The 27,665-nt window shown below is 47.5% G+C and overlaps 2 protein-coding genes across 2 annotated transcripts in view; one reads left to right on the top strand and one right to left on the bottom strand.

Moving 5' to 3' along the window:
• Positions 1-283, top strand: part of LOC136872575 (SUMO-activating enzyme subunit 1) — a 189,178-nt gene extending 188,895 nt beyond the window's left edge. The window contains exon 7 of the mRNA XM_068227208.1: positions 230-283. Coding sequence (XP_068083309.1) covers positions 230-250 — 21 coding nt within the window. The 3' untranslated portion in view covers positions 251-283. The remainder of the gene's footprint in view (positions 1-229) is intronic.
• Positions 1-27,665, bottom strand: part of LOC136871768 (uncharacterized) — a 135,054-nt gene that overhangs the window by 12,561 nt on the left and 94,828 nt on the right. The gene's annotated exons all lie outside the window — the stretch shown is intronic.

Below are 27,665 nucleotides of genomic sequence, written 5' to 3'. Positions count from 1 at the left end.
GACCAATGTTAAATACTTTAAATGATAAAACTTAGTAGAATTCAGCTTAAACCACGTGTTAAAGCTACGTTAAAGTCATGAAACCTTTAACTACTTTATTGTACAACATTAGCAAGACAGTTATCTAGTTAATTTGTGAACCTCTTTGTTAATTTTTTGAATTCTTTCAGCCGCATATTTTGATTTTAAAAAGGCGGTATGCCTAATTTTTCTTTGATTTTCGTTACAGAACCGTAAGGCTGGAGATTAAGAAATACGTGTCTCTCAAAGACTGAGGAAGAAATGGATATTATGAAAGTTCAATGTAAAAAAAAGTAATATCAGCAAGAACATTTTCATTTGTGATCTGCTTGTGTTAATAAATGTCAGAGTGTTGTTTTAATTTTTTTCTGGCTTGGTCATCAACCCTTCTTTTCCCTTAAATGCCTCTAGAAAACAATAGCCAATCAACGAACGGTCCACCCTGGAATCTCTCGCTCACTGGCTGGGCTTAGCTAGGCAATAATGGGGGGCACTACATCGCCTTAGAACTGACCCACCCCACCCCTCGGTCACATACCTGCCTCGAGGAGCAATAAATTACCTCACTTCTACCTGACCGGCACTTTCGATTCACAATGACTGACAATGAACAGCAGCTTAAGAAGCTTAAACGGAAGCAAACAACTCAGCGTAATAATGTTACACGTTTCTCTATATTTTTAAAAGACCTCAGTGATTCAACACATCCATGATCGTCTTTAAGATAAATTGCAACAGTTAATAACCTTAGATGATTCTATACATGACCTCTATCAAGATGAAGATTATGAAGCAGACGCATGCACTTGTGAAGAATATGTAGATACCTCGAAGTGCGCTATTCAGAAGGCTATTAGCCTTCTCGGAAGGAAGAAAGAACAAACTATCGTGTTTTCTACACCCTGTTCGGACGTTCATCCCACGAATATTCAAGGAGTAAAATTACCAACGATCAGGCTCGAACAGTTCTCCACGAACCTACTACGCTGTCGTAGCAGGGGGAGAGGTGATACTCCCACGTGGCGCGTCCCAGGTGGCGGATAGGGGGGTCCTAACCGGCTTGCCGGCGGACTTGAGGGAAATAAAATACCTCTCGCGAACCAAACACACTACCCCCTGCGGGTGGGGGACGCACATGTAGAATACACCCGCGGTATCCCCTGCCTGTCGTAAGAGGCGACAAAAAGGGGCGACATTGGCGCGGACATGGATTGCGGTTTGGTATAATGTGATGGACCTCCTGTGGGTGGGAGAGGCTGAATACATCCATAGGTAATCCCTGCCTGTCGTAGAAGGCGACTTAAAGAGTCATGTGGTCATGGTCCCCTCTTTATTTTTTATTATTTTTCTGAGGGTCAGATGTAGACCATTCAAAATTTTGATGCGCGTGCTGCTCGGCGATGGAGCTCCTATGTGTGCGACTATGCTCAAAAGCCCGTGCCAGCAACCACCCAGGACGCGGCGGGTGGGAGTGTCATGTACCCGGGCAGTAGTATCCGCCTGACAACGCAGGTCCCCGCACAGTCGAATGCCAGAAGAACATATTATTATTATTTTTAATTTTTTCTCTATATTTAGTGCTCTGTACACGCTATGGGGTACATGCTATTGCGGGTGACTGGAGGAAGGGAGTCCTAGTGCTCATTGCCTCAGTCATCCCGTATTAGGCATCGTCCACCATCGGACCCCGGGCAATACCTGCTACGACCAGGTGGGTATTGCCTTGGCTGCTTGGTTCGGCTACAGAGACCCCTGATCGGAGTGGGTGGCATTCGGGGAGGATAATTTCGGGCATGGCGTCGAAACAACTTCCGCCAGCAACCTCGGGTAGTTCTTTACCCAAGTCTTTAACTTTTGATTCCCTAAGGGGGCAACCCCTTGGGAACAAGCGCAGCGACTTAGTCTGGGTTCCAGCTTCCCTAGGTTCCTGGTTGCTACCAGGACCGATGGGCACGACTTCAAGCTGGTGAAATCTATTCTATTTAGTCGCCACATTGAAGGTGTCTGCGGTGAACTGGAGGACCATAGAAAATGCGCAATGGTGGTTTGCTTTTAAAGACGAGCACTGCGCTCCAAGCAGATCGGTTGCTTAAGTGCGACCACTTTGGCGACATCCCCGTCAAAGTGGAAGAGCACAAAACCTTGAATCTGGTTCGTGGCGTTATTTTCCACCGTGATCTCGTCCTGAACACTGACGATGAATTGATGGAAGACATGGAGCACCGTGGCGTGACCCACGTCCGGCGTATCACACGCAAAGTCAACGGTGAAGACGTTCCCACGGGTGCGTTTATAGTCTCCTTTAAATTGTCAGTGTTGCCAGAGAAAGTCAAGGTGACAACCTATCGTTGCGATGTGAGGCCGTACATCCCGCCTCCTATGCCGTGCTATCAATGCCAGAGATTCGGACACATAGTATCTCGTTGTTCGAATCAGTCAGTGTGTGGTACATGTGGGAAAGTAGCTCACGGCGCGGAGGAGTGCACACCTCCGTACAAGTGCACTAACTGCTCTGGTCTTCATTCTCCTCGGGATCGGAACAGTCCGACGTATCTGAGTGAGAAGAAGATCCAGGAGATCAAGACCCTGGATGGTCTTTCCTACCAGGAAGCCCGCCGTAAGTTTAATTCCCTGAATGCACCGGCCAAGACACTAGACTTCAGCTTGATAGCTCAGTCCCTGCCAGGTTCCTCATTTTCATCTGCAACACCTGTCCAGAAGATCGCTGCGCCCAAGGCGGCGGTTGCTCCTGCGAGCAACGCCGCAAAGAGAACAAGCTCGAAGGCTGGTCCATCCCGGCCTTCGACCACCAATCTGCCTGTGCCGGCTAAGAAACCTACGCCGGCACGGAAGGGGAAGAAGACAATGTCTCCTTCCCCTCCAAGGTCGGCGAAAGCCGCGCCTTAGCCGGCGGAAGCGGCGTCGTCGACCAGGGCTGGGAAATCCCCTCCCAGCCCGTCTAAACAAGAATCGAGAGCGGGGAAGAAGGAGCCCTTAATAGGCGCTCTTCCAAATCTCCTACTAATGGGGCGTCACGCCCTCCACCAGGAGGGCCTGATTCTGCGTCAGCAGATCTCCCTTCGGGGAAACCTGCGCGCTCCCCTCGTGGGCAGAAACCCCGCACCCGGACTACGTCGAAGAAGTTGAAGGCCTGCATCACCTCGTCTAGTGACGAGGCGCTGCACATGGAGCACGAATATCCATCTTCGGATGGGGATGTGAGTGTAGGTTAGGTTAGGTAGCCCACGAACCTGCTACGCAGGCGTAGCGGGGGGAGAGGTGATACTCCCACGTGGCGCGTCCCAGGTGGCGGATAGGGGGGTCCTCACCGGCTTGCCGGCGGACTTGAGGGAAATAAAATACCTCTCGCGGACCAAACACACACCCCCTGTGGGTGGGGGAGGCAGACGAATAATACACCCACGGTATCCCCTGCCTGTCGTGAGAGGCGACTAAAAGGGGCGACCAAGGGATGATTGCATTCGAACCATGAAACTACATGTGATTAGTACCACCACACGGAGAACATCAAGGGTCGCTTTTACTTGTGCGTAGTACCACTATATTAGGTACGAAATAGGTTTGTGATTAGTAGCACACAGGAGCACCGCGCGGTCGGCTTTTGCAGTACCTGTGATTAGTACCACCATATGAGCAGGACCATGGGATGATAGCTACCATGGTTCTGCCTTGCCTATGATTAGTACCCACTATATGAGGAACACCACGGGATAGGGAGAGGTCCCTGTGGTTAGTACTCTTATGTGTTGAACACCATAGGTTTGCGTTGCCTGTAAATGGCGCCGCAAAGTGGGAAAAACATAGGTCTGTATTATACGTCGAATTTCATAACCTCTGAGTAGTACAATAATGTGTGGAATACCGCAAGTCTCTGCTACTTTTGATTAGTACCGCAACAGTACAGATACCATGGTTCTGCATTACTAGCGATAAGTATCATTCTGAGGGGCCTTTGACCTGTATTTTGGACCCATTTAGACACCAAGCATCCTCGATTCAGTATTGTGCTTTGGAAAAGGTCCCTTGGTCAGTAATACTATTAACTATGATAGTTTTTTTGAGTCGGATCCACTGATTGTTTTAAATTCATGTTCATTGATTCATTCTTTCATTCATTCATTCTTCTTGACATTTTTTATTTTGGTCAGTGGATGATTTTGAACTTTTACTTTGTCGTTTCATTTCGTACTATTGGGGGCCGATGACCTCGATGTTGGGCCCCTTTAAACCACAAGCATCATCATCATCATCATCAGGTTAGGTAGCATTCCGCTGCTCCTATCCTAATCCTCAGAAGTCCACACTTACAATATGGCCATGTTAATATGGAATTGTAACGGTTATGATAGGCATCTTGCTGAGCTGCGCCAGCTCATTAGCGAGTATTCGGCGAGTATAGTCTGTATTCAGGAAACAAATTTCAGACCAGATCATCATACGGTCATGCGAAATTTTCGACTATACTCGACAGAACGACATTATGCTCACCGGGCTTCCGGTGGCGTTAGCATTTTTGTTCGTTCTGATACCTACAGCGAGGAGGTTCCACTAAGAGCCCCGCTGGAGGCTGTAGCTGTTCGCGTTCCGCTGCCTGTCATAACAACAGTGTGTAATGTCTATTTTCCGCCAGGGCTACCTCTTAACATTAACGATGTCAATGATCTTCTAGATCAGCTTCCACCTCCCATCCTCTCGTTGGGCGATTTTAACGCCCATCATCCCATCTGGGGCTCTGAGACGCCTTGCTCCCGGGGAAGAGAGCTGGAAACATTAGTAACAGATCTGGATTTATGTATTTTGAACACAGGGGAACCAACACACTTCAGTGTACGTTACGGCACATATTCTCGCATAGACTTCAGCCGAACGTTGGTTCCGCTGTTTCGGTGGAACACACACGACGATCTTTGTGACAGTGACCATTTCCCCTTCATTCTTACTTTGTTGAACCTAAAATCCGTCGAGGCTCCCCCTCGATGGATTTTTAAACATGCTGATTGGCCAAAGTACACATCATTAGCTGCCCTTAACGACTGTATCAGGCGGACCGTCGGCGAGGAAATAACTTACATCACCCAAGTTATTCTTGCTGCTGCTGGGCAGTCTATTCCGTTCTTCTCGGGGACTCCTCACCGAAAACTCGTTCCTTGGTGGAACGAAGAAATAGCAGCAGCTATCAAAGAACGCCGTCGTGCTCATAAACGTTACCGTAGACAGCCTACTGCAGCCAACTTGGTAACATTTAAGAAATACCGCGCTAAGGCGCGGGTTCTTATTCGACAAAGTAAGAAGGCTTCATGGGAGAGATACGTGTCGTCTATGACGTCACACACTCCATCATCTCAAGTGTGGACTAAACTTCGGCGTATTTCGGGTATCCAAGGATCATCTTCTGTATCGGGAATTTCCATTGCAGGCAATATCGTCACTGAATCCCTTCTGATTGCTGATTCGCGGATGTATCTGGCTCCGGGAATTACCATCCTGATTTCCTCGCTGTGAAGCGGGAGGCAGAACGTCATCACGTTAGTTTTGCCTCTCAAGCTTCAGAGGACTACAACGTGCCCTTTACGGAGTGGGAACTCCGCAGCGCCCTAGCGCTTTGCAAGGATACGTCTCCTGGACCGGACAACGTCCATAACCAGATGTTGAAACACCTTAGTGATGATAGTCTACTCTATCTCCTTCGTGTGTTCAGCCGTATCTGGATGGAGGGTGATTTTCCGTCTCAGTGGCGAGAGGGCATATTCATTCCTGTCCTCAAGCCTGATAAAGATCGTAAGTATGCAGGTAGTTACAGGCCGATTTGTCTTACCAACTGCCTGTGTAAGCTATTTGAGAGGATGGTAAATCGCCGACTCGTGTGGTGTCTGGTGAAACAAGGACTCTTGTCGGAATACCAGTGTGGTTTTCGAGCCGCTCGATCCACAACTGAACACTTGGTCCGCCTGGAGAGCTCTATCCAGGATGCGTTTCTCCGTAAGCAGCACTTGATAGCTGTTTTCTTTGACTTAGAGAAGGCCTACGACACCACATGGCGATATGGTATCCTCTCAGTCCTGCATCAATGGAGATTCCGAGGTAACTTGCCGGTATTTATTGCGAATTTTTTGTTCCTCCGTCTATTCCGTGTCCGAGTAGGGAGGACATATTCGCAATATCACGTTCTGGAAAATGGAGTCCCACAGGGATCGGTCCTTAGTGTCACTCTGTTCGCGATTGCCATAAACGGTATTGTCGCTGCTGCTGGTCCAGCAGTACTACCGTCGCTATATGTGGACGATTTTGCTCTGCACTATAGGTCGTGCAGTATGGCAGTCGTGCAGAGCGACAATTACAGCAAGCTATTAGGAGGGTGGGGAAGTGTACGTTAGAACATGGCTTTCGGTTTTCTGCCGCAAAGACCTCCGTTGTCCACTTTCGTCGTCAACGTACTCTTCACCCACATCCGGAGCTTTATTTAGGAAATGTCGTTCTTCCAGTTGTTGGCACTTAGCGATTTCTTGGGCTCCTTTTTGACAGTAAATTATCGTGGGAGCCACACGTGCGGGAGCTAAAAGTGCAATGCACCAAGAGGCTTAACCTCTTGAAGTTCCTTAGCAGCACTAATTGGGGAGCTGACCGCGTGGTGCTCCTCCGATTTTACAGGGCACACATTTTATCCAGGTTAGACTACGGCAGTGCAGCATATGGCTCAGCAAGGCCAAGCGTGCTTGGGAAGATGAACAGCATCCACCACAGCGGGGTTAGGTTGGCGACGGGAGCTTTCCGTGCAAGCCCCATTGCCAGCCTGCTCGCTGAGTCTGGTATGCCGCCTTTACATCTGAGGCGCCAGCAAATGCTTCTTTCGTATGCTGCAAATTTGCGACAGATGCCACTTCATCCAAGCTATCCTTGCGTGTTCAACAATGGCAACCGTTTGTTGTACGCTGCATGTTCTCGAGCAACGCAGCCGGTTGGAATACGCTTGGATAGCAGTTAGAGATTGTTCGACGTACCTTCGGTTCCTTGCCTTGTCAGACAACCAAGTGGGGTACGTCCGTGGGTAGTACGACGACCTGAAATAATCCTGGATCTGCACACTGGCCCGAAAGACAACACGGACCCTTCGATTTATCGGAGGCTCTTCCTGTCCGTTGTTGACCGCTATCCAGGTTCAGTCGTCGTCTACACGGATGGTTCGAGGACAGATACGAAGGTGGGCTGTGCGTTTGTTGTCGACAATGATAGGTTTCTTTTTGCTCTCCCGGAAACCTGTAGTGTGTACACAGCAGAGCTCTATGCTATCCGCGAAGCTCTGCGGTACGCACTGTACAATGAACGCCGACACTTTCTCGTGTGTACTGACTCCTTGAACTCGCTCCAGTCTATTGATACCTGTTTACCTCGGCACCCTCTGGAGCAGGGGATCCAGGACCTGCTGGCCGGGTGTTCGGATGCCGGCACCAGAATCACGTTTGTGTGGCTCCCAAGCCACATGGGCATAGAGGGAAATGAATTAGCGGATAAGGCTGCCAAGGAGGCAGTTACACTGCCCCCGTTGCCTTTCAAGGTTCCAGCAAGTGATATTCGCTCTCAGCTGAGACATCTGGTTATGTCCTATTGGGAGATGGAGTGGCAGGCCATTCCACTTCCCAATAAGCTGCGAGCGATAAAAGGAGCAACGAAGGTTTGGAGGACTTCCCTTCGGGCTTCGCGGAGGGAAGCCGTGGTATTATGTCGTCTTCGAATCGGCCATGGTATCCTGACTCACTTGCATCTTTTGAAAGGGGAACCGCCTCCGATGTGTACCTGCGGCGAACACCTTACCGTGGTACACATCCTTACGGAGTGTGTAGACCTGGTCGATCTGTGCCGTGGTCTTAACCTTCCGAGTACAATCTCCCTTATCTTGCGAGATGACGAGCAGTCAGCAGACCTCGTCATCTGCTTTATGAGGGATAGTGGTCTGTTTTCTCGTGTGTGATTATGTCCTTTGTCCTAGTGTTTTTGTGTCAATAGCGCTTTTATCCCATTGACTTCATTTTTGTTTGTGTCGCGCATTTTAATGTGTTCTTTTAAAGTCTAATGTAAAGTATGTATATATATCTGTCCTAGCAAGCAATGCTTTATTCCTTTGTCTCCTGTATTTTCTCTTATTTTATTACAAAATAAGGCATTGAGAATCAGATCCACTGATTGTTTTAATCTCATACTCATTTTCCATCACCAATTTTAATAAACTCTAGTCAGTGGATACGTTTTAAAATTTTAACTGTCATGTATCCTGTCGTCCATCTCATTCCATTAGGGGCCGATGACCTTCGATGTTAGGCCCCTTAAAACAACAAGCATCATCATCATCATCGAACAGTTCTCCGGCGACATAGAGACTTAGTCAACGTTCTGGGAGCAGTTCCAGTCCTCGGTCGACAAGAACCCATTAATATCCGACATAAACAAGAACGTGTTCCTCCGAGGGTATCTCGAAGGGGAGCCAAAGCGACTCGTAGATGGCAACGCAGTACGCGCAGATACCTACGAACAGACGAAGACAATACTGATATCACGCTACGGAGACAAGAACAGAATAATCCAGGCCCACCTGGACTTCCTGGATAATTTAAAGCACGCCTTTTCGGAGATCCTTGAGGAACTAAGCATGACATACATGGAGTGCCACCGAAGAGTTCAAGCCCTCAAGGCCCTAGGAAAAGATGTAAACCTGTGTGGTCGCGTGCTAGCGCCAAAAATCCTAAGAGCATTTCCTGCTGAGATCTGTAGACGTTGGTTGATCCATGCCAAACGCGAAAATATCCCAGAAGGTCGTTTGATGACATTAATGGAATTTCTCAATGAAGAGGCAGAAGCAGCACTAAAATGTCAGAAGATACGAGGAGAATTTAACACGCCACCTCCATCACCCTGCACAATAACAGCGGCTACTCTTCAAGTTACTACGGGAGCAAAAAATCTAAGACGAAAAGAAAGGCGACAGTAACCCCTTTTGTGCCTTTTGTGAAAGTAGAGGCCACTGGGCGCAAGAATGTAAAGAAGCAGCTAACCTTCAGGACAGGATAGACAAGCTAAAACTTTCCAAAATATGTTTTCTCTGCCTAAATAGAGGCCATAGCGTCCGCCAGTGCTACAAGAAATGGAATGTTTCTTGCGCAAAATGTAAGTAACTTCATCACACATCAATCTGTAACGCGAACTCTCAATCCACGTCTGTCAGTAAAATATAAGTTACCACATCAACTTTTTCCTTTCTTCAAACTGCTCGTGTTTGGATCATAGGACCCACGGGAATAAATAAACTAACCAGATGTCTGTTTGACGCCGGAAGCCAGTCCAGCTTTATATCAAATTATTTGGGGATGCTCTTCAACTACGCGTGACTGGTAGTCGAGAACTTGCAGTGACAGCCTTCGAAGCGACATCGAGCATTACCAAGCCACGCCGACTTATCCAGTTTGACATGATTGGATTTTCAACGAAGACAACCGTAAGACTCACGGTCTTCGAAAGTCAGAATACTTATTCCTCTCACCCAAGTGTCCCTCAGGATTTCCGGAACCTGACGCTCGCAGACCCGCAAATTGACAACGAAGAACCACCTATTGAAATACTAATAGGCGCGGACCATTACTGGAAAGTTGTAAAACTGGAATAGCCGATGTCAATCACGCCTTCCCTCGTACTGCTACCTACAGTCTTCGGCTGGGTACTACCGGGACACCGGTCTGGAGCTACAGTAAATCATGTTACGACGCACCACGTCGCGGTCACTAATAGTAAGATATCTGCAGAAACCATGAGAAGATTCTGGGATCTGGAAACAATTGGCATTCGTAATACACTAGACAGGACACTGAACGATACGGATACCGCTATCCTTCACAAATTTCATGAGACCCACCGGATCCTAGACGGAAGAAGCGTTGTATCACTTCCAAGAAAAAAGGATATCGTCTTGTCTGATAACCGGTCAACAGCTGAGAAAAGATTTCATAGCCTTGAGAAACGAATGGATCAAGATGCGAACTTGCAAACTATGTACCACACGCATATGTTGGACTACATACCGAATGGACAAGTGGAAATCGCTCCGACGTATGAGACTCTCGGAGACGTCTTCTATCTACCATATCACGCTGTGAAGTAGCAAAAGAGAGAGGGCATCAAATAGAGGATCGTGTTCGATGCATCTTCTCATGAACGAGGCCAACCAGCACTAAATGATGCCCTAGCTGCTGCCTGAAATTCGAGCGACGTTGTTCCGTTTTCGAATGCGTCCAAGTACCATTGTCTGCGATGGAAGTCAAGCCTCTCTACAGTTATCCCTAGATGAAAATGACAGAGATCTCACAAGATTTATGTGGTACCGCGTCCAAACTACCACTGATGGCACGTACCAAATCACCAGATGCGTCGTAACGTATCGCTTCACTCGATTACCGTTTGGACTCACCTGTAGCCCATTCCTTTTGTCCGCTACTCTACGAGAACTTGTTACACTGCATCAGAAGTAATATACCACTGCAGCAGCACTCCTGGATGGTTGTACCTTTATGGACGACTTCGCAGGCAGCGTCGATAATGAAAACTTGGCCGCCGTCGTCTATTATGTGCTCACAGGCCTACTTCGACACATCAAACTACCGTTGTCGAAATGGTTTACAAATTCAGAGCCACTGAGAGTCATTTGGAGAACAGAAGGTCGAGAGGTGAAATCGGAAACACGAGTCTTTGGTGTTAACTGGAATACGGAACCTGACTACCTCTTCGCAACTCCAGATGATATGACCGCCGAACTACTTGACCAGCCAGCAACTAAACGCCACCTTCTGCAAGTTACTGCCAGAATTTACGACCCTCTAGGCATTTTTCCCTCGTCCTGATCACCGGAAAGATCCTCTTCCAAGACACTTGGTGCAAGGGACTGCAATGGGATGAAATCCTCCCAACTGTTCTAAGCCAGAGATGGTAAGCTTGGACATCTAATCTGCCGTATTTGTCTTCCATCCGCATTCCAAAATGGATTGGTATATGTACATCAAACGACGATTTATCCGTACACGTGTTCTGTGATGCTTCCGAAAGGGCATATGGTGCTGCGCTGTACATTCGGATGAGTACCAAAAACACCTCCTCTGTCACTCACCATTTTTAAACTCTAGTCAGTGGATACGTTTTAAAATGTTAACCCTTAAATGCGCAATTTTTTTAATTTCAAAAATTTATTTATTTTCAGTTACAATTATGATAAATAATCACCAAATAAAAGACAAAAATTATATTTTCAAAATCAGTGTCCACATATAAGTGTTTTCCTTTGTTTTGCACATATGCAAAGCTGTGCAATTAAGTACATGACCGTACAGGTTCAAGTTCATGAATGTCCTGAGTTAAGCAACAGTTTCAGCGATTGATTTTGGATTTGTTGGTCTCAATTCACACTCTACTCCAGCTAGTTAGCATGGAAATCCCTGAAACAATCTTTTCCCTTGTTCAAGCAGAGGTTCACTTTGCATTTCTCACACGTGATGAAGGTGTAACCCTTGCATAAAGGCATCTTACAAGTTGTACGTTTCTTATTCCACAGGGGCCAATGATCGTTAGAATCTTTCCTTACGTCAATCGATGGAGTTGATGATCCTCGAAACTTTTTTCTCTGTTCCTCAACGAAATCTGAACTTGGTCGACCTCGCCTAGAATTCTTTTTTCCAATTTTACACAGGGTTTGTGTAAGATCAATGCGAAATTGTTTCTGGTGGAGAAGCTTACCACTTGCTTGCTTACATTCATTTACTTTCCTGTACAGAATCCAAGCATTTATAACAGTTATGTCAACCAAGTGGAAAAACAGTCGAAAATACCATTTTCTCGACTTCATTTTGTTGTGATGTCTTCCCACGTTGCTGTCAAGCAAGTCCACGTTACCCATGTGTTTATTATACACTGGAACAATAGCTGCATAATCAGTTTCAACGTGTTCCTTCTTTTTTCTGTCGTATCGCATGACTTTTGTCTTTGGAATTTCCCCTACAAATTTTGATTAAAATGTCACATTTCAGTTATCCTTGAATGCAACACATGAAACATCAACAGAGTCAATACAAGTGGAATATTCTTCCGAAAATCCGCGAGGTTTATTTTTCATTTCTTGATCACTTGGAAATTTACAGTTGGGTAGTCTGTTTCTTTGCACAGTTCCAACAGCAAAAATACCTTGCTTGAAGAGATGAACTACTAGAGGTAGTGACGTGTAGTACCTATCACAATACAGTTTGTAGCCTACATGTCTTGGTATTTCACGAGCAAGTCGAACAACAACATTGGCACTCGCTCCTAAATCAGGTTCACCATCAAGTCGAAATTTCGCATCATTCTCTTGCCCACTGTATATTTCAATCTTGTGAGCAAATCCCATGTCTCCACACAGCACAAAGAGTTTATATCCCCATTTGTGCGGTTTGTCGTCCATGTATACTTTCATATGATGTCTTACTTTTGTTGCACACATTTGTTCATCAACTGCAAGCCTTTCACTCATAGGAACAGATAAAAACTTCTTGTTCAAATGGTCAAGTACAGGCCTAATTTTATATAACTTGTCATGATTATCATCACTAGATTTGGGTTGCTTCGAGTTGTCATTGAAGTGTAAAAAGCGGCGTAGCTTTTCAAATGACTTTAGGGACATATGTCTCTTTTACAATATCTACAACTACTACTTCATTCCAGTAATCCCTCACATTAGTAAGTGAAGACACTGAACTGATAATGCAAATTCCCAGAAACTTCTGAATGTCATAATGTGTTGCACTTAGGGCTTTGTTGGGATCAACTTGGCAACTGTACAGGTTAGTCTCGTCAGCAATCTTTGCTAGAATGTCGTCACTAAAAAGTATTTGAAGACTGATATGGTGACTGTAAATCCATTACATCATCTGGCAACACTGAATTTCCAACGAACTCCCGGTTTCTTTGTGAATAATCAACATTTTCTTTCTTCAACACAACTGGCCTACGTTCCATTTTATTTACAGTGTTAGTTTTGTGTATTTTACTTGATACAGATCCTGAAGAACTTGCATTTATACTTCCTGAAGACCGCGTTATTACTTGGTTGTTTTCATATACAACTGTCTTTGTGCTACTTGAACTAGCATTTATTCCATTTGCATTCAAATCAACAGTCCTGTGTGTTTTACACATTTGTTTCCTATTCTCACCTTCCTCAGAATCATCTTCTGAATCTGGGAGAAACTGATCAACATGAATACTTGGGTCATCATCACTATCGTCACTTTCCAATCCATCTTCACTTTCAGATGGACAAACTAATGCCGTAATATCCTCATCCGTAACTAATTTCTTCACACCACCTTCAAGGAAACTCAGTCTGTTCATTTTTACTACTAATAGTAATAAACAACACACTAAAACTGCGAAAGTCACAGACTGAATACTGGTTCAGCACATCCTAACCTCTATAAAACACCATTATGGTTTGAGTTACGATAGGTGCAACTTTGCACATATGCAAAGTATATAATTATGTCGTTATACAAACTCTACGGGTATCAAATACGGTCAAAACACTTCAAATGTCAATAATAGGTACACAATTTTACACTCCAGTAGATGATGCTACATTTCATCAGAACTAACACAAACATTGCCTTGTCAAAGAAGATATAAAATCCAGAGATGCATAACAAAGAGAGAGCATTACTGCTTCACTAGTGCCATCTAGCCACTTTAAAACTATGGCACATGCAAATGCACATCTCTAAGAATATACAAAGGGGAAATAACATTACCATACTTTCAAAGGGTAAGCATAGCTAGCTTACAAAATCTCCTTTGCACTTATGCAATGCTGCGCATTTAAGGGTTAACTGTCATAAATCATGTCGTCCATATCGTTTCATTAGGGGCCGATGACCTTCGATGTTCGGCCCCTTTAAACAACAAGCATCATCATCGTCATCACTCTGGTTTGCAGCAAAAACCGATTGTCGCCCGTGAAGAAGGTAACACTTCCCAGACTGGAATTGCTTGCAGCCTTGCTTGGATCCTGTCTTCTTCACTACATTTGCCAAGAGACTGGAGTTGAGTCCTCTTGTGCCACCTTATGGAGTGACTCAAGCGTCACATTAGGATGGATCCGCAACTATCTAAACCGCTGGAAGACTTTTGTCTGCAACCGCGTGGCAGAGATTCAGATGCATACCGTGTCCAGTCAGTGTTTACACTGCCCCGGCATCGACAATCCTGTTGATTGCCTCTCCAGAGGAATTACAGCCCAAGATCTAGCTTCGATGGATTCATGGTGGCAAGGATCTTCCTGGCTTGCTGAGCATCCAAACCACGAACCTGCTACGCAGGCGTAGCAGGGGGAGAGGTGATACTCCCACGTGGCGCGTCCCAGGTGGCGGATAGGGGGGTCCTAACCGGCTTGCCGGCGGACTTGAGGGAAATGAAATACCTCTCGCGGACCAAACACGCTACCCCCTGCGGGTGGGGGACGCACATGTAGAATACACCCACGGTATCCCCTGCCTGTCGTAAGAGGCGACAAAAAGGGGCGACCTTGGCGCGGACATGGATTGTGGTTTGGTATAATGTGTTGGACCTCCTGTGGATGGGAGAGGTTGAATACATCCATAGGTAATCCCTGCCTGTCGTAGAAGGCGACTTAAAGGGTTATGTGGCCATGGTCCCCTCTTTATTTTTTATTATTTTTCTGAGGGTCAGATGTAGACCACTCAAAATTTTGATGTGCGTGCTGCTCGGCGATGGAGCTCCTATGTGTGCGACTACGCTCAAAAGCCCGTGCCAGCAACCACCCAGGACGCGGCGGGTGGGAGTGTCATGTACCCGGGCAGTGGTATCCGCCTGACAACGCAGGTCCCCGCACAGCCGAATGCCAGAAGGACATATTATTATTAATTATTTTTATTTATTTTTTTCCATATTTAGTGCTCTATATACGCTATGGGGTACATGCTATTGCGGGTGACTGGAGGAAGGGAGTCCTAGTGCTCATTGCCTCAGTCATCCCGTATTAGGCATCGTTCAACATCGGACCCCGGGCAATACCTGCTATGACCAGGTGGGTATTGCCTTGGCTGCTTGGTTCGGCTACAGAGACCCCTGATCGGAGTGGGTGGCATTCGGGGAGGATACTTTCGGGATGGCGTCGAAACAACTTCCGCCAGCAACCTCGGGTAGTTCGCTACCCAAATCTTTAACTTTGGATTCTCTAAGGGGGGCAACCCCTTGGGAACAGGCGCAGCGATTGAATTTGGGATCCAGCTTCCCTAGATTCCTGGTTGCTACCAGAACCGATGGGCAGGACTTCAAGCTGGTTAAATCCATTCTACCACGAACCTACTACGATGGCGTAGCAGGGGGAGAGGTGATACTCCCACGTGGCGCGTTCCAGGTGGCGGATAGGGGGGTCCTAACCGGCTTGCCGGCGGACTTGAGGGAAATAAAATACCTCTCGCGGACCAAACACACTACCCCCTGCGGGTGGGGGACACACATGCAGAATACACCCGCGGTATCCCCTGCCTGTCGTAAGAGGCGACAAAAAGGGGCGACCTTGGCGCGGACATGGATTGCGGTTGGTATAATATGATGGACCTCCTGTGGATGGGAGAGGCTGAATACATCCATAGGTAATCCCTGCCTGTCGTAGAAGGCGACTTAAAGGGTCATGTGGCCATGGTCCCCTCTTTATTTTTTATTATTTTTCTGAGGGTCAGATGTAGACCATTCAAAATTTGATCTGCGTGCTGCCCGGCGATGGAGCTCCTATGTGTGCGACTACGCTCGAAAGCCCGTGCCAGCAACCACCCAGGACGCGGCGGGTGGGAGTATCATGTACCCGGGCAGTGGTATCCGCCTGACAACGCAGGTCCCCGCACAGCCGAATGCCAGAAGGACATATTATTATTAATTATTTTTATTTATTTTTTCTATTGTTAGTGCTCTGTACACGCTATGGGGTACATGCTATTGCGGGTGACCGGAGGAAGGGAGTCCTAGTGCTCATTGCCTCAGTCATCCCGTATTAGGCATCGTTCAACATCGGACCCCGGGCAATACCTGCTACGACCAGGTGGGTATTGCCTTGGCTGCTTGGTTCGGCTACAGAGACCCCTGATCGGAGTGGGTGGCATTCGGGGAGGATGCTATCGGGCATGGCTTCCAAACGAAGTCGGCTCTCACAAGGTGGTCGCCCACCTAAGTCTTTAACTTTTGCTTCCCTGAGAGGTTCAACTCCCTGGGAACATGCGCAGCGTGAAGGAATGGGATCCAGCTTACCTAGGTTTCTGGTCGCTACCAGAACCGATGGGCAGGATTTTAAGCTGGTGAAGTCGATCCTGTTTAGTAGACACATCGAAGGCGTCTATGGCGAACTGGAGGAACTTAAGAAAATGCGCAACGGTAGTTTGCTTCTAAAGACTCGTACAGCACTGCAAGCTGATCAGTTGCTTAAGTGCGAGCACTTTGGCGAAATCCCCGTCAAAGTGGAGGAGCATAAGTCCTTGAACCTGGTTCGCGGAGTCATCTTTCACCGCGACCTTATTTTGAACACTGACGACGAGTTGATGGAAGACATGAAGAACCGTGGCGTGACACACGTCCGGCGCATTACGCGCAAGGTCAACGGTGAAGACGTTGCCACTGGTGCCTTCATTGTCTCTTTCAAGTTGTCAGTGTTACCAGAGAAAGTCAAGGTAACAACTTATCGTTGCGATGTGAGGCCGTACATCCCGCCTCCTATGCGATGCTATCAATGCCAGCGATTCGGACATATGGTATCTCGCTGTTCGAATCAGGCTGTATGTGGTACATGTGGACGAGTAGCTCACGGCGCGGAGGAGTGCACAACTCCATACAAGTGCACTAACTGCTCCGGTTTTCATTCTCCTCGGGATCGGAATTGTCCGACATACCTGAGTGAGAAGAAGATCCAGGAGATCAAGACCCTGGATGGTCTTTCCTACCAGGAAGCGCGCCGTAAGTTTCATTCTATGAATACACCTGCCCGTACACTCGACTATAGCTTGATAGCTCAGAGTCTTCCAGGTTCGTCATTTACGACCAAGACACCTGTCCAGACCGCTGCGCCCAAGGCGACTGTTGCTGCTCCCAGCAACGTCGCAAATAGTCAAAGCTCGAAGGGGGGGACCACCCCACCTTCGACCAACCAGAAGTCTGTGCCGGCTGGGAACTGCCAGCCGGCACAGCAAGGGGGGAAGACTAAGTCTCCCCCCCCTAGGAGGTCGACGAAAGTCGTGTCCCAGCCGGCGGAGGCGGCTTCGTTGACCAGGGCTGGGAAACCATCTCCCAGCCCGTCTAAACTTGAAAAGAAAAAGGGGACGAAGAGCGCCCGTCCTGAGCGCTCTCGGACTTCCCCTGCGAAGGAGAAGTCATGCCCTCTATCTGGGGGATATGAGTCTGCGCCGGGAGGCACTCCTGCTCCCAAACCTGCGCGCTCTCCTCGTAGGGGACCCCCTCGCGCCCGAAAAGCGTCGAAGTTCTGGGCGGCACCCCTGCCATCTTTTGATGACGGGATGGATGTCCGCTGTCCTCTACATCTACGGATGTAGAACTAGATAGTGTTTAGGCTTACGAGCATTTTGTTGCTCATAACCTAACACTCCTTTTATAGTCCACACTATGGCACTGTTACAGTGGAATTGTAACGGTTATGACAGGCATCTTGCTGAGTTACGGCAGCTTATTAGTGAGTACGCAGCGAGTATAGTCTGTATTCAGGAGACCAATTTCCGACCTGGTCATCACACGGTCTTGAGGAATTTCAAACTATACTCGACAGAACGATACTATGCTCACCGGGCTTCCGGAGGCGTTGGCATTTTTGTACGTTCTGATAGCTACAGCGAAGAGGTTCCTTTAAGAACCCCTCTTGAGGCTGTAGCTGTTCGCGTCTCGCTGCCTATCATAGCCACAGTGTGTAATGTTTATCTTCCACCAGGCCAGCATCTGAACATCACTGATGTCGCTGATCTTATAGATCAGCTTCCACCACCCTTCCTCTTATTGGGCGATTTTAACGCCCATCACCCCATATGGGGCTCTGAGACGCCTTGCCCCCGAGGAAGAGAGCTGGAAACACTCCTATCAGATCTGGATTTATGTATTTTGAACACAGGGGAACCAACTCACTTTAGTGTACGTTACGGCACATATTCTCGCATAGACGTTAGTCTATGCAGCCGAACGTTGGTTCCACTGTTTCGGTGGAATGCACACGATGATCTCTGTGACAGTGACCATTTTCCCATCGTTCTTACTTTGTTGAATCATAAACCCGTCGAGGCTCCCCCTCGATGGATTCTTCAACATGCTGATTGGCCAAAGTACACATCACTAGCTGTCTTTAGCGAAGATGTCAGGCGGACCGTCGGCGAGGAAATAACTTACATCACCCAAGTTATTCTTGCTGCTGCTGAGGAGTCCATTCCGTTTTTCTCGGGGACTCCTCGCCGAAAACTCGTTCCTTGGTGGAACGATGAAATAGCAGCAGCTATCAAAGAACGCCGTCGCGCTCATAAGCGTTACCGTAGACAGCCTACTGTGGCCAACTTGGTAACATTTAAGAAATTCCGCGCTAAGGCGCGAGTTCTTATTCGACAATGTAAGAAGGCTTCATGGGAGAGATATGTGTCGTCCATGACGTCACATACTCCATCATCTCAAGTGTGGACGAAACTTCGACGAATTTCGGGTATTCAAGGATCATCTGCTGTACCGGGAATTTCCATTGCAGGCAGTGTCGCCACTGATCCCCTCGCGATTGCTAACCATCTCGCTAGTCATTTCGCGGATGTCTCTGGCTCCGGGAATTACAATCCTGATTTCCTCCCCCTGAAGCGGGAGGCAGAACGTCATCACCTGAGTTTTGCCACCCAAGCTTCAGAGGACTACAACGTGCCCTTTACGGAGTGGGAACTCCGCAGCGCCTTAGCGCTTTGCAAGGACACGTCTCCTGGACCGGACAACATCCATAACCAGATGTTGAAACACCTTAGTGATGATAGTTTACTATATCTCCTTCGTGTGTTCAACCGAATCTGGACAGAGGGTGATTTTCCGTCTCAGTGGCGAGAGGGCATAGTCATCCCTGTCCTCAAGCCTGACAAAGATCCTAAGTATGCAGGAAGTTACAGACCGATTTGTCTTACAAATTGCCTGTGTAAGCTATTTGAGAGGATGGTAAATCGCAGACTCGTGTGGTGTCTGGAGAAACAAGGACTCTTGTCCGAGTACCAATGTGGATTTCGAGCCGCTCGATCCACCACAGACCACTTGGTACGCCTGGAGAGCTCTATCCAGGATGCGTTTCTCCGAAAACAGCACTTGGTAGCTGTCTTCTTTGACTTGGAGAAGGCCTACGACACCACCTGGCGATATGGCATCCTTTCAGTCCTGCATCAATGGAGATTCCGAGGTAACTTGCCGGTATTTATTGCGAATTTTTTGTCCCTCCGTCTATTCCGTGTCCGAGTAGGTAGGACATATTCGCAATACCACGTTCAAGAAAATGGAGTCCCACAGGGATCGGTTCTTAGTGTCACTCTGTTCGCGATTGCCATAAACGGTATTGTCGCTGCTGCTGGTCCAGCCGTAATACCGTCCCTATATGTGGATGATTTTGCTCTGCACTATAGCTCGTGCAGTATGGCAGTCGCAGAGCGACAGTTACAGCAAGCTATTAGGAGGGTGGAGAAGTGGACCTTAGAACATGGCTTTCGGTTTTCTGCCGCAAAGACCTCCGTTGTCCACTTTTGTCGTCAACGTACACTTCACCCTCATCCTGAGCTTTATTTAGGTAATGTCGTTCTTCCAGTTGTTGACACCTACCGATTTCTTGGGCTCCTTTTTGACAGTAAATTATCGTGGGAGCCACACGTGCGGGAGCTAAAAGTGCAATGCACCAAGAGGCTTAACCTCTTGAAGTTTCTTAGCAGCACTAATTGGGGAGCTGACCGCGTGGTGCTCCTGCGATTCTATCGGGCACACATTTTATCCCGGTTAGACTACGGCAGTGCAGCATATGGCTCCGCAAGGCCAAGCGTTCTTGCGAAGCTGAACAGTATCCACCACTGCGGGGTTAGGTTGGCGACGGGAGCTTTTCGTACTAGCCCCATCGCTAGCCTGCTCGCTGAGTCTGGTGTGCCGCCTTTACACCTGAGGCGCCAGCACCTACTATTTACGTATGCTGCAAATTTGCGACAGATGCCACTTCATCCGAGCTATCCCTGCGTATTCAACAACGGCAACCGTTTGTTGTACGTTGCTCATCCTCGTGCGACGCGGCCGGTTGGGATACGCTTGGATAGCAGTTATGAATTGTTTGACGTACCTTCGATTCCTTGCCTTGTCAGACAACCAAGTGGGGTACCTCCGTGGGTTGTACGACGACCTGAAATCATCCTGGATTTGCACACTGGCCCGAAAGGAGACACGGACCCTTCGATTTATCGGAGGATCTACCTATCCGTTCTTGGCCGCTATCCAGGTTCGGTCGTCGTTTACACGGATGGTTCAAGGACAGATACGAAGATGGGCTGTGCGTTCATTGTCGACAATGATCGGTTTCTTTTTGCTCTCCCGGACACCTGTAGTGTGTACACGGCAGAGCTCTATGCTATCTGTGAGGCTCTGCGGTACGCACTAGACAATGTACGCCGACACTTTCTCGTGTGTACTGACTCCTTGAGTTCGCTTCAGTCTATTGATACCTGTTTCCCTCGGCACCCTCTGGTGCAGCGGATCCAGGACCTGCTGGCCGTGTGTTCGGATGCCGGCACCAGAATTACGTTCGTGTGGCTCCCCAGCCACATGGGCATAGAGGGAAACGAGTTAGCAGATCAGGCTGCCAAGGAGGCAGTTACACTGCCCCCGTTGCCTTTCAAGGTTCCAGCAAGTGATATTCGCTCTCAGCTGAGACATCTGGTTATGTCTTATTGGGAGATGGAGTGGCAGGCCATCCCACTTCCCAATAAGCTGCGAGCGATAAAAGGAACAACGAAGGTATGGAGGACTTCCCTTCGGGCTTCGCGGAGGGAAGCCGTGGTATTATGTCGCCTTCGGATCGGCCACGGTATCTTGACGCACTCCCATCTACTGAAAGGAGAACCCCCTCCGGTGTGTACCTGCGGCGACCATCTTACCGTGGTACACATCCTTACGGAGTGCGTGGACCTGGTCGATCTGCGCCGTAGTATTAACCTTCCGAGTACTATCTCCCTTATCTTGCGCGATGACGAGCAGTCAGCAGACCTCGTCATCCGCTTTATGAGGGATAGCCGTCTGTTTTATCGTGTGTGATGATGTCCTTTGTCCTAGTGTTGTTTATGTCAGTTGCGCTTTTAGCTCATTGACTCCATTTTAGTTTGTGTTGCGCATTTTAATGTGTTATTTTAACGTCTAACGTACATTATGTGTTAATATCTTTATTACTGGGCGATGCCTTATTCCTTCGATTTCCTGTACTTTCTCTTATTTTAATAGAACACAAGGCATTGCGTATTAGATCCACTGACTGTTTTAATCTCCCCCTCATTTTTCTTCATTACAATTCTTTTTTAACTCTGGTCAGTGGATACTTTTTAAAATTTTAACTTCATATCTCATGTCCTTCATTTCGTTCCATTAGGGGCCGATGACCTTCGATGTTAGGCCCCTTACAACAACAAGCATCATCATCAGCATCATCAGCATCAAATCCATTCTATTCAGTAGGTACATCGAAGGTGTATATGGCGAACTTGCGGACCTGAAGAAAATGCGCAATGGTGGTTTGCTACTGAAGACGAGCACTGCGCTCCAGGCCGATCAATTGCTTAAGTGCGACCATTTTGGCGACATCCCCGTCAAAGTGGAAGAGCACAAAACCTTGAATCTGGTTCGTGGAGTTATTTTCCACCGTGATCTCGTCCTGAACACTGACGATGAATTGATGGAAGACATGAAGCACCGTGGCGTGACCCACGTCCGGCGTATCACACGCAAAGTCAACGGTGAAGACGTTGCCACGGGTGCGTTCATAGTCTCCTTCAAATTGTCAGTGTTGCCCGAGAACGTCAAGGTAACAACCTATCGTTGCGATGTGAGGCCGTACATCCCGCCTCCTATGCGATGCTATCAATGCCAGAGATTCGGACACATGGTATCTCGTTGTTCGAATCCGTCAGTGTGTGGTACATGTGGGAAAGTAGCTCACGGCGCGGAGGAGTGTACACCTCCGTTCAAGTGCACTAACTGCTCTGGTCTTCATTCTCCTCGGGATCGGAATTGTCCGACCTATCTGAGCGAGAAGAAGATCCAGAAGATCAAGACCCTGGATGGTCTTTCCTACCAGGAAGCGCGCCGTAAGTTTAATTCTCTAAATGCACCGGCCAAGACACTTGACTTCAGCTTGATAGCACAGTCCCTGCCAGGTTCCTCATTTTCAACTGGAACACCTGCCCAGAAGATCGCTGCGCCCAAGCCAAAGAGAACCAGCTCGAAGGTGGGTCCGTCCCGGCCTTCGACCACCAACATACCTGTGCCGGCTAGGAAACCTACGCCGGCACAAAAGGGGAAGGAGACAACGTCTCCTTCCCTCCCGAGGTCGGCGACAGCCGAGCCCAAGCCGGCGGAGGCGGCATCGTCGACCAGGGCTGGGAAACCACCTCCCAGCCCGTCTCAACAAGAATCGACTGTGGGGAAGAAGAGCGACCTTAGCAGGCGTTCTTCCACTTCTCCTACGAATGGGGCTTCACGCCCTCCACCCGGAGGGCCTGATTCCACGCCAGCGGGTCTTCCTCCTAGAAGACCTGCGCGCTCCCCTCGTAAGAGGAAACCCCACCCCAAAACAACGTCGAAGAAATTGAAGGCATGCTTCACCTCGTCTAGTGGCGGGGAGATGCACGTGGAGCATGAATCTCCATCCTCGGATGGGGAGGTGAGTGTAGGTTAGGTTAGGTGGCATTACGCTGCTCCTAACCTAAACCACAATAGTCCACACTTACATTATGGCACTGTTACAATGGAATTGTAACGGTTATGATAGGCATCTTGCCGAGTTGCGCCAGCTCATTAGCGAGTATTCGGCGAGTATAGTCTGTATTCAGGAAACAAATTTCCGACCTGGTCATCATACGGTACTGAGAAATTTTCGACTATACTCGACAGAACGACATTATGCTCACCGGGCTTCCGGTGGCGTTGGCATTTTTGTCCGTTCTGATACCTACAGCGAGGAGGTTCCAATACGAACCCCGCTGGAGGCAGTAGCTGTTCGCGTACCGCTGCCTGTCATAACTACAGTGTGTAATGTTTATTTTCCACCAGGTGAGGCTCTTAACATCAATGATGTCACTGATCTTCTAGATCAGCTTCCACCTCCCTTCCTCTTGTTGGGCGATTTCAACGCCCATCACCCCATCTGGGGCTCTGAGTCGCCTTGCCCCCGGGGAAGAGAGCTGGAAACATTAGTAACAGAGCTGGATTTATGTATTTTGAACACAGGGGAACCAACACACTTCAGTGTACGTTACGACACTTATTCTCGCATAGACGTAAGTCTATGCAGCCGAACGTTGGTTCCGCTGTTTCGGTGGAACACACACGACGATCTTTGTGACAGTGACCATTTTCCCATCATTCTTACTTTGATGAACCAAAAATCCGTCGAGGCTCCCCCTCGATGGATTCTTAAACATGCTGATTGGCCAAAGTACACATCACTAGCTGTCTTTAACGACAAAATCAGGCGGACCGTAGGCGAGGAAATAACTTACATCACCCAGGTTATTCTTGCTGCTGCTGAGGAGTCCATTCCGTTCTACTCGGGGACTCCTCGCCGAAAGCTCGTTCCTTGGTGGAACGAAGACATAGCAGCAGCTATCAAAGAACGCCGTCGCGCTCACAAACATTACCGTAGACAGCCCACTGCGGCCAACTTGGTAACATTTAAGAAACTCCGCGCTAAGGCGCGAGTTCTTATTCGCCAAAGTAAGAAGGCTTCATGGGAGAGATATGTGTCGTCTATGACGTCACATACTCCATCATCTCAGGTGTGGACGAAACTTCGACGTATTTCGGGTATCCAAGGATCATCTTCTGTACTGGGAATTTCCATTGAAGGCAATATCGTCACTGAACCCCTCCTGATTGCTGACCACCTCGCTAGTCATTTCGCGGATGTATCTGGCTCCGAGAATTACCATCCTGATTTCCTCGCTCTGAAGCGGGAGGCGGAACGTTCTCACCTTAGTTTTGCCTCTCAAGCTTCAGAGGACTACAACGTGCCCTTTACGGAGTGGGAACTCCGCAGCGCCCTAGCGCTTTGCAAGGACACGTCTCCTGGACCGGACAACATCCATAACCAGATGTTGAAACACCTTAGTAATGATAGTCTACTCTATCTCCTTCGTGTGATGAAAATGGTTGAAGACTTTTGGCGAAGGTGGAAAAAGGAATACCTCCTTCAGCTGCGAAGCTACCATGAGATCAAGTCTCCAACCGGTAAACATCCGAGACTTCGAGTAGGAGACGTTGTCCTTTTAAAGAAGATGTCCTGCCTAGCCATATGTAGAAGAGAGGCCGAGTGAAGACAGCCATCCTGCGTCTGCCAGATGGTTCAAGTGTCAGCCGACCGGTGCAACTGGTGATTCTTCTCGAAATCGACCAGAGTGGGGAGGATGTTGAGGTTTAAATACCACCTAGCGGAAGGACTAGTAACTAAGTGGAGTTTTATGCTTGTAGATTTTGTTTTGTTTTGTATATTGTAGAAAGAAAGTGTTGTAAGAAAGACGTAGTTATCATTTGCACGTTACAACTCAACACTCCACATTCAATAACATATGACCACTGCTTGTGTTTACCGATATTTTGGTGATGAAGGAAATAATTGAAGGTTCCCCTGGAATAAGGGTCTATGCCACAAAACTAAAATGTTCAGGAAACAGAAAAAACGTCTGAATAATGAGAAAATGAAAAATACATATTTTGAAATAAATCAGAATGCTTAAAGACCACTTGAAAACCGAATGATCACAAATTAACCTTATTAATGTAGTAAAAAAGCACTTTTTCATTTTGAAATCATGGAATAAGGGTCTAAACCACATTTTCACAAGTTTGATGCAGTGTTACTTATTGCGAGATGAATCACTTCAAATCACTATAGAATCCTCTGAATTCAAACATCTTCAGTAGGTCATTCTTTTTTCTTTCTTAATGGGCAGTGTTGAGCCGTAGAGTTGTGGCAATTCTTGAGGCAGGAATAGTGGCTGATTCCGTCTGTTCTTTCCCGAGGAGCAATCAAATTGTGGCATCTTCGCATAAACACAGACGTGGGGTCATCTTCTGGAAACTTTAGTCACATTGCTTCAGTAACCTTGAATTTAGGGTCTTTGACCAACATTTCGCGTCCTTGAAGTCAGAACTCTGGACAGACAGGGTAAACATGTCTGAAAAAGTTCTTTTACATACCTGCAGTGAACTACTGATTACTACCTTTTTTTGGAACTTGGTATTCAACAGAATGTTTCCGACGTGAAGTGGCGTCTGTTTTCTGATTACACCTCCTTTTCGGTTCAGAGATTTTGAGGCACTTATTCACAAGAAACGAAGACTGCTCATCAAGGTCTGTACACTACGCCTCCTTTTCACAGTCAGTGAGCTGAATACACCCATTCCTGTTACAGAACTCTGGATCATAAACACGGCCCCGAAACAACGAAAAAGGAGAAAAGTATTATAATGTTATATCCTATACAATTTTACTGTAATGATAATTAAATGAATGGTTTGTATAATGCATTATGTATTAAACAATGACCAAATGCATTCTAAGGATCTTTCTTAGAACAACATAACCCATTTATTATAGACCCTTATTCCACTCACTTGTTGTGGCCTCGTTTCTGCTCCTTTTATAATGCCTTTCGTTGCTGTATAAGCCTCACCCCTATTTCGTTTCCTTTTACGTTCATTATCCTTCCAGTTATCCACATTTATCTCAGTTTTTCTGGTTTTATTCAAGTTTTTTAACTCGTTGGACGAAACATTCAACACACTGGCAGCCATCTTGAATGAGTGGCATAGGCCCTTCTTCCAGGCAAAGAAGTTTTTTAACAGACAAATGACCTATTTCTGTTAAATGTATGACTGTCATAGTTCGCATGCAATAACCTGAGATGATATACACCCTTACTCTGCAAAAAATTCAACTTGCTGGAAAATGTGGCTTAGACCCTTCTTTCGGGGGGGGGGGGGGGGCTTCAATTCTTTACAATGTTACAGAGTATTCCCGTCATAATTAGGTACGTCGATATATGACGGTGCAATGTGAAGCTACACTGTCGACAATGATTGCGAGGTATCCGGGTAGATGAACATTCTGTCTACAGTTATTAACAAATTATACGGGTTATTGAGCTAAGAAGTCCACCTGAAATAATTCGTGAACAGTTTAAAATACTGACATTTTGTTTTTACTTTCGTTAATGGTATTAAGGAGCGCATAGTGCACATGCAGTGCTTCCCTAGGCTTCTGACAAAAATTATAGTCACACACGTTTGCATATGAGAACTGCTGATGATATACCGTGAAGTTTACGCTCGTAGTTTCTGGGACGTGGCACAGCTCGCAGCACACGAGAATCGGTCTCGAGAGCGTTGCCCATCACCCATGCTGAAAGAATTGGAGCAAAGTCGGGCATTTTAGATTACACGTTCCACTCGTGTGTAATGGGGGTTGCATGTATAGCAAAGCACATCTTTCCCGTTTCAAGTTCGAATAATGCACGCCTCTGGTATCGAAGTAGGAGTACATCCTATCTATAGTTATTCACAAATAATGCAGGGCCACGACTTGCTACGAAGGCGTAGCAGAGAGAGAAGTGATACTCCCACGTGGCGCGTCCCAGGTGGCGGATAGGCGGGTCCTAACCGGCTTGCCGGCGGACTTGAGGGAAATAAAATACCTCTCGCGGACCAAACACACTACCCCCTGCGGGTGGGGGACGCAATGTAGAATACACCCGCGGTACCCCCTGCCTGTCGTATGAGTCGACTAAAAGGGGCGACCTAGGCGCGGACATGGATTGCGGTTTGGTATAATGTGTTGGACCTCCTGTGGATGGGAGGGGTTGAGTACATTCACAGGTAATCCCTGCCTGTCCTAGAAGGCGACTTAAAGGGTCATGTGGCCATGGTCCCCTCTTTACTTTTTATTATTTTTCCGAGGGTCAGATGTAGACCATTTCAAAATTTTGATGTGCGTGGTGCACGGAGATGGCCCTCTTACGTGTGCGATTACGCCCAAAAGCCCGCAACTGTCCACCCAGGACCATTGCGTGGTGGGAGCGCCATGTATCTTGGCAGTAGTATCCGCCTGACAACACAGCCGAATGCTATAAGGACATATTATTATTAATTCTTTTTATTTTTTCTCTATATTTAGTGCTCTGTACACGCTATGGGGTACATGCTATTGCGGGTGACGTGAGGAAGGGAGTCCTAGTGCTCATTGCCTCAGTCATCCCGTATTAGGCATCGTCCAACATCGGACCCCGGGCAGTACCTGCTACGACCAG

This window comes from Anabrus simplex, chromosome 4 (genome assembly GCF_040414725.1).
Source record: "Anabrus simplex isolate iqAnaSimp1 chromosome 4, ASM4041472v1, whole genome shotgun sequence".
Taxonomy (NCBI): Eukaryota; Metazoa; Arthropoda; class Insecta; order Orthoptera; family Tettigoniidae; genus Anabrus; species Anabrus simplex.
Note: the sequence above shows the minus strand (reverse complement) of the source record. Positions and strands in the feature narration are given on the sequence as shown.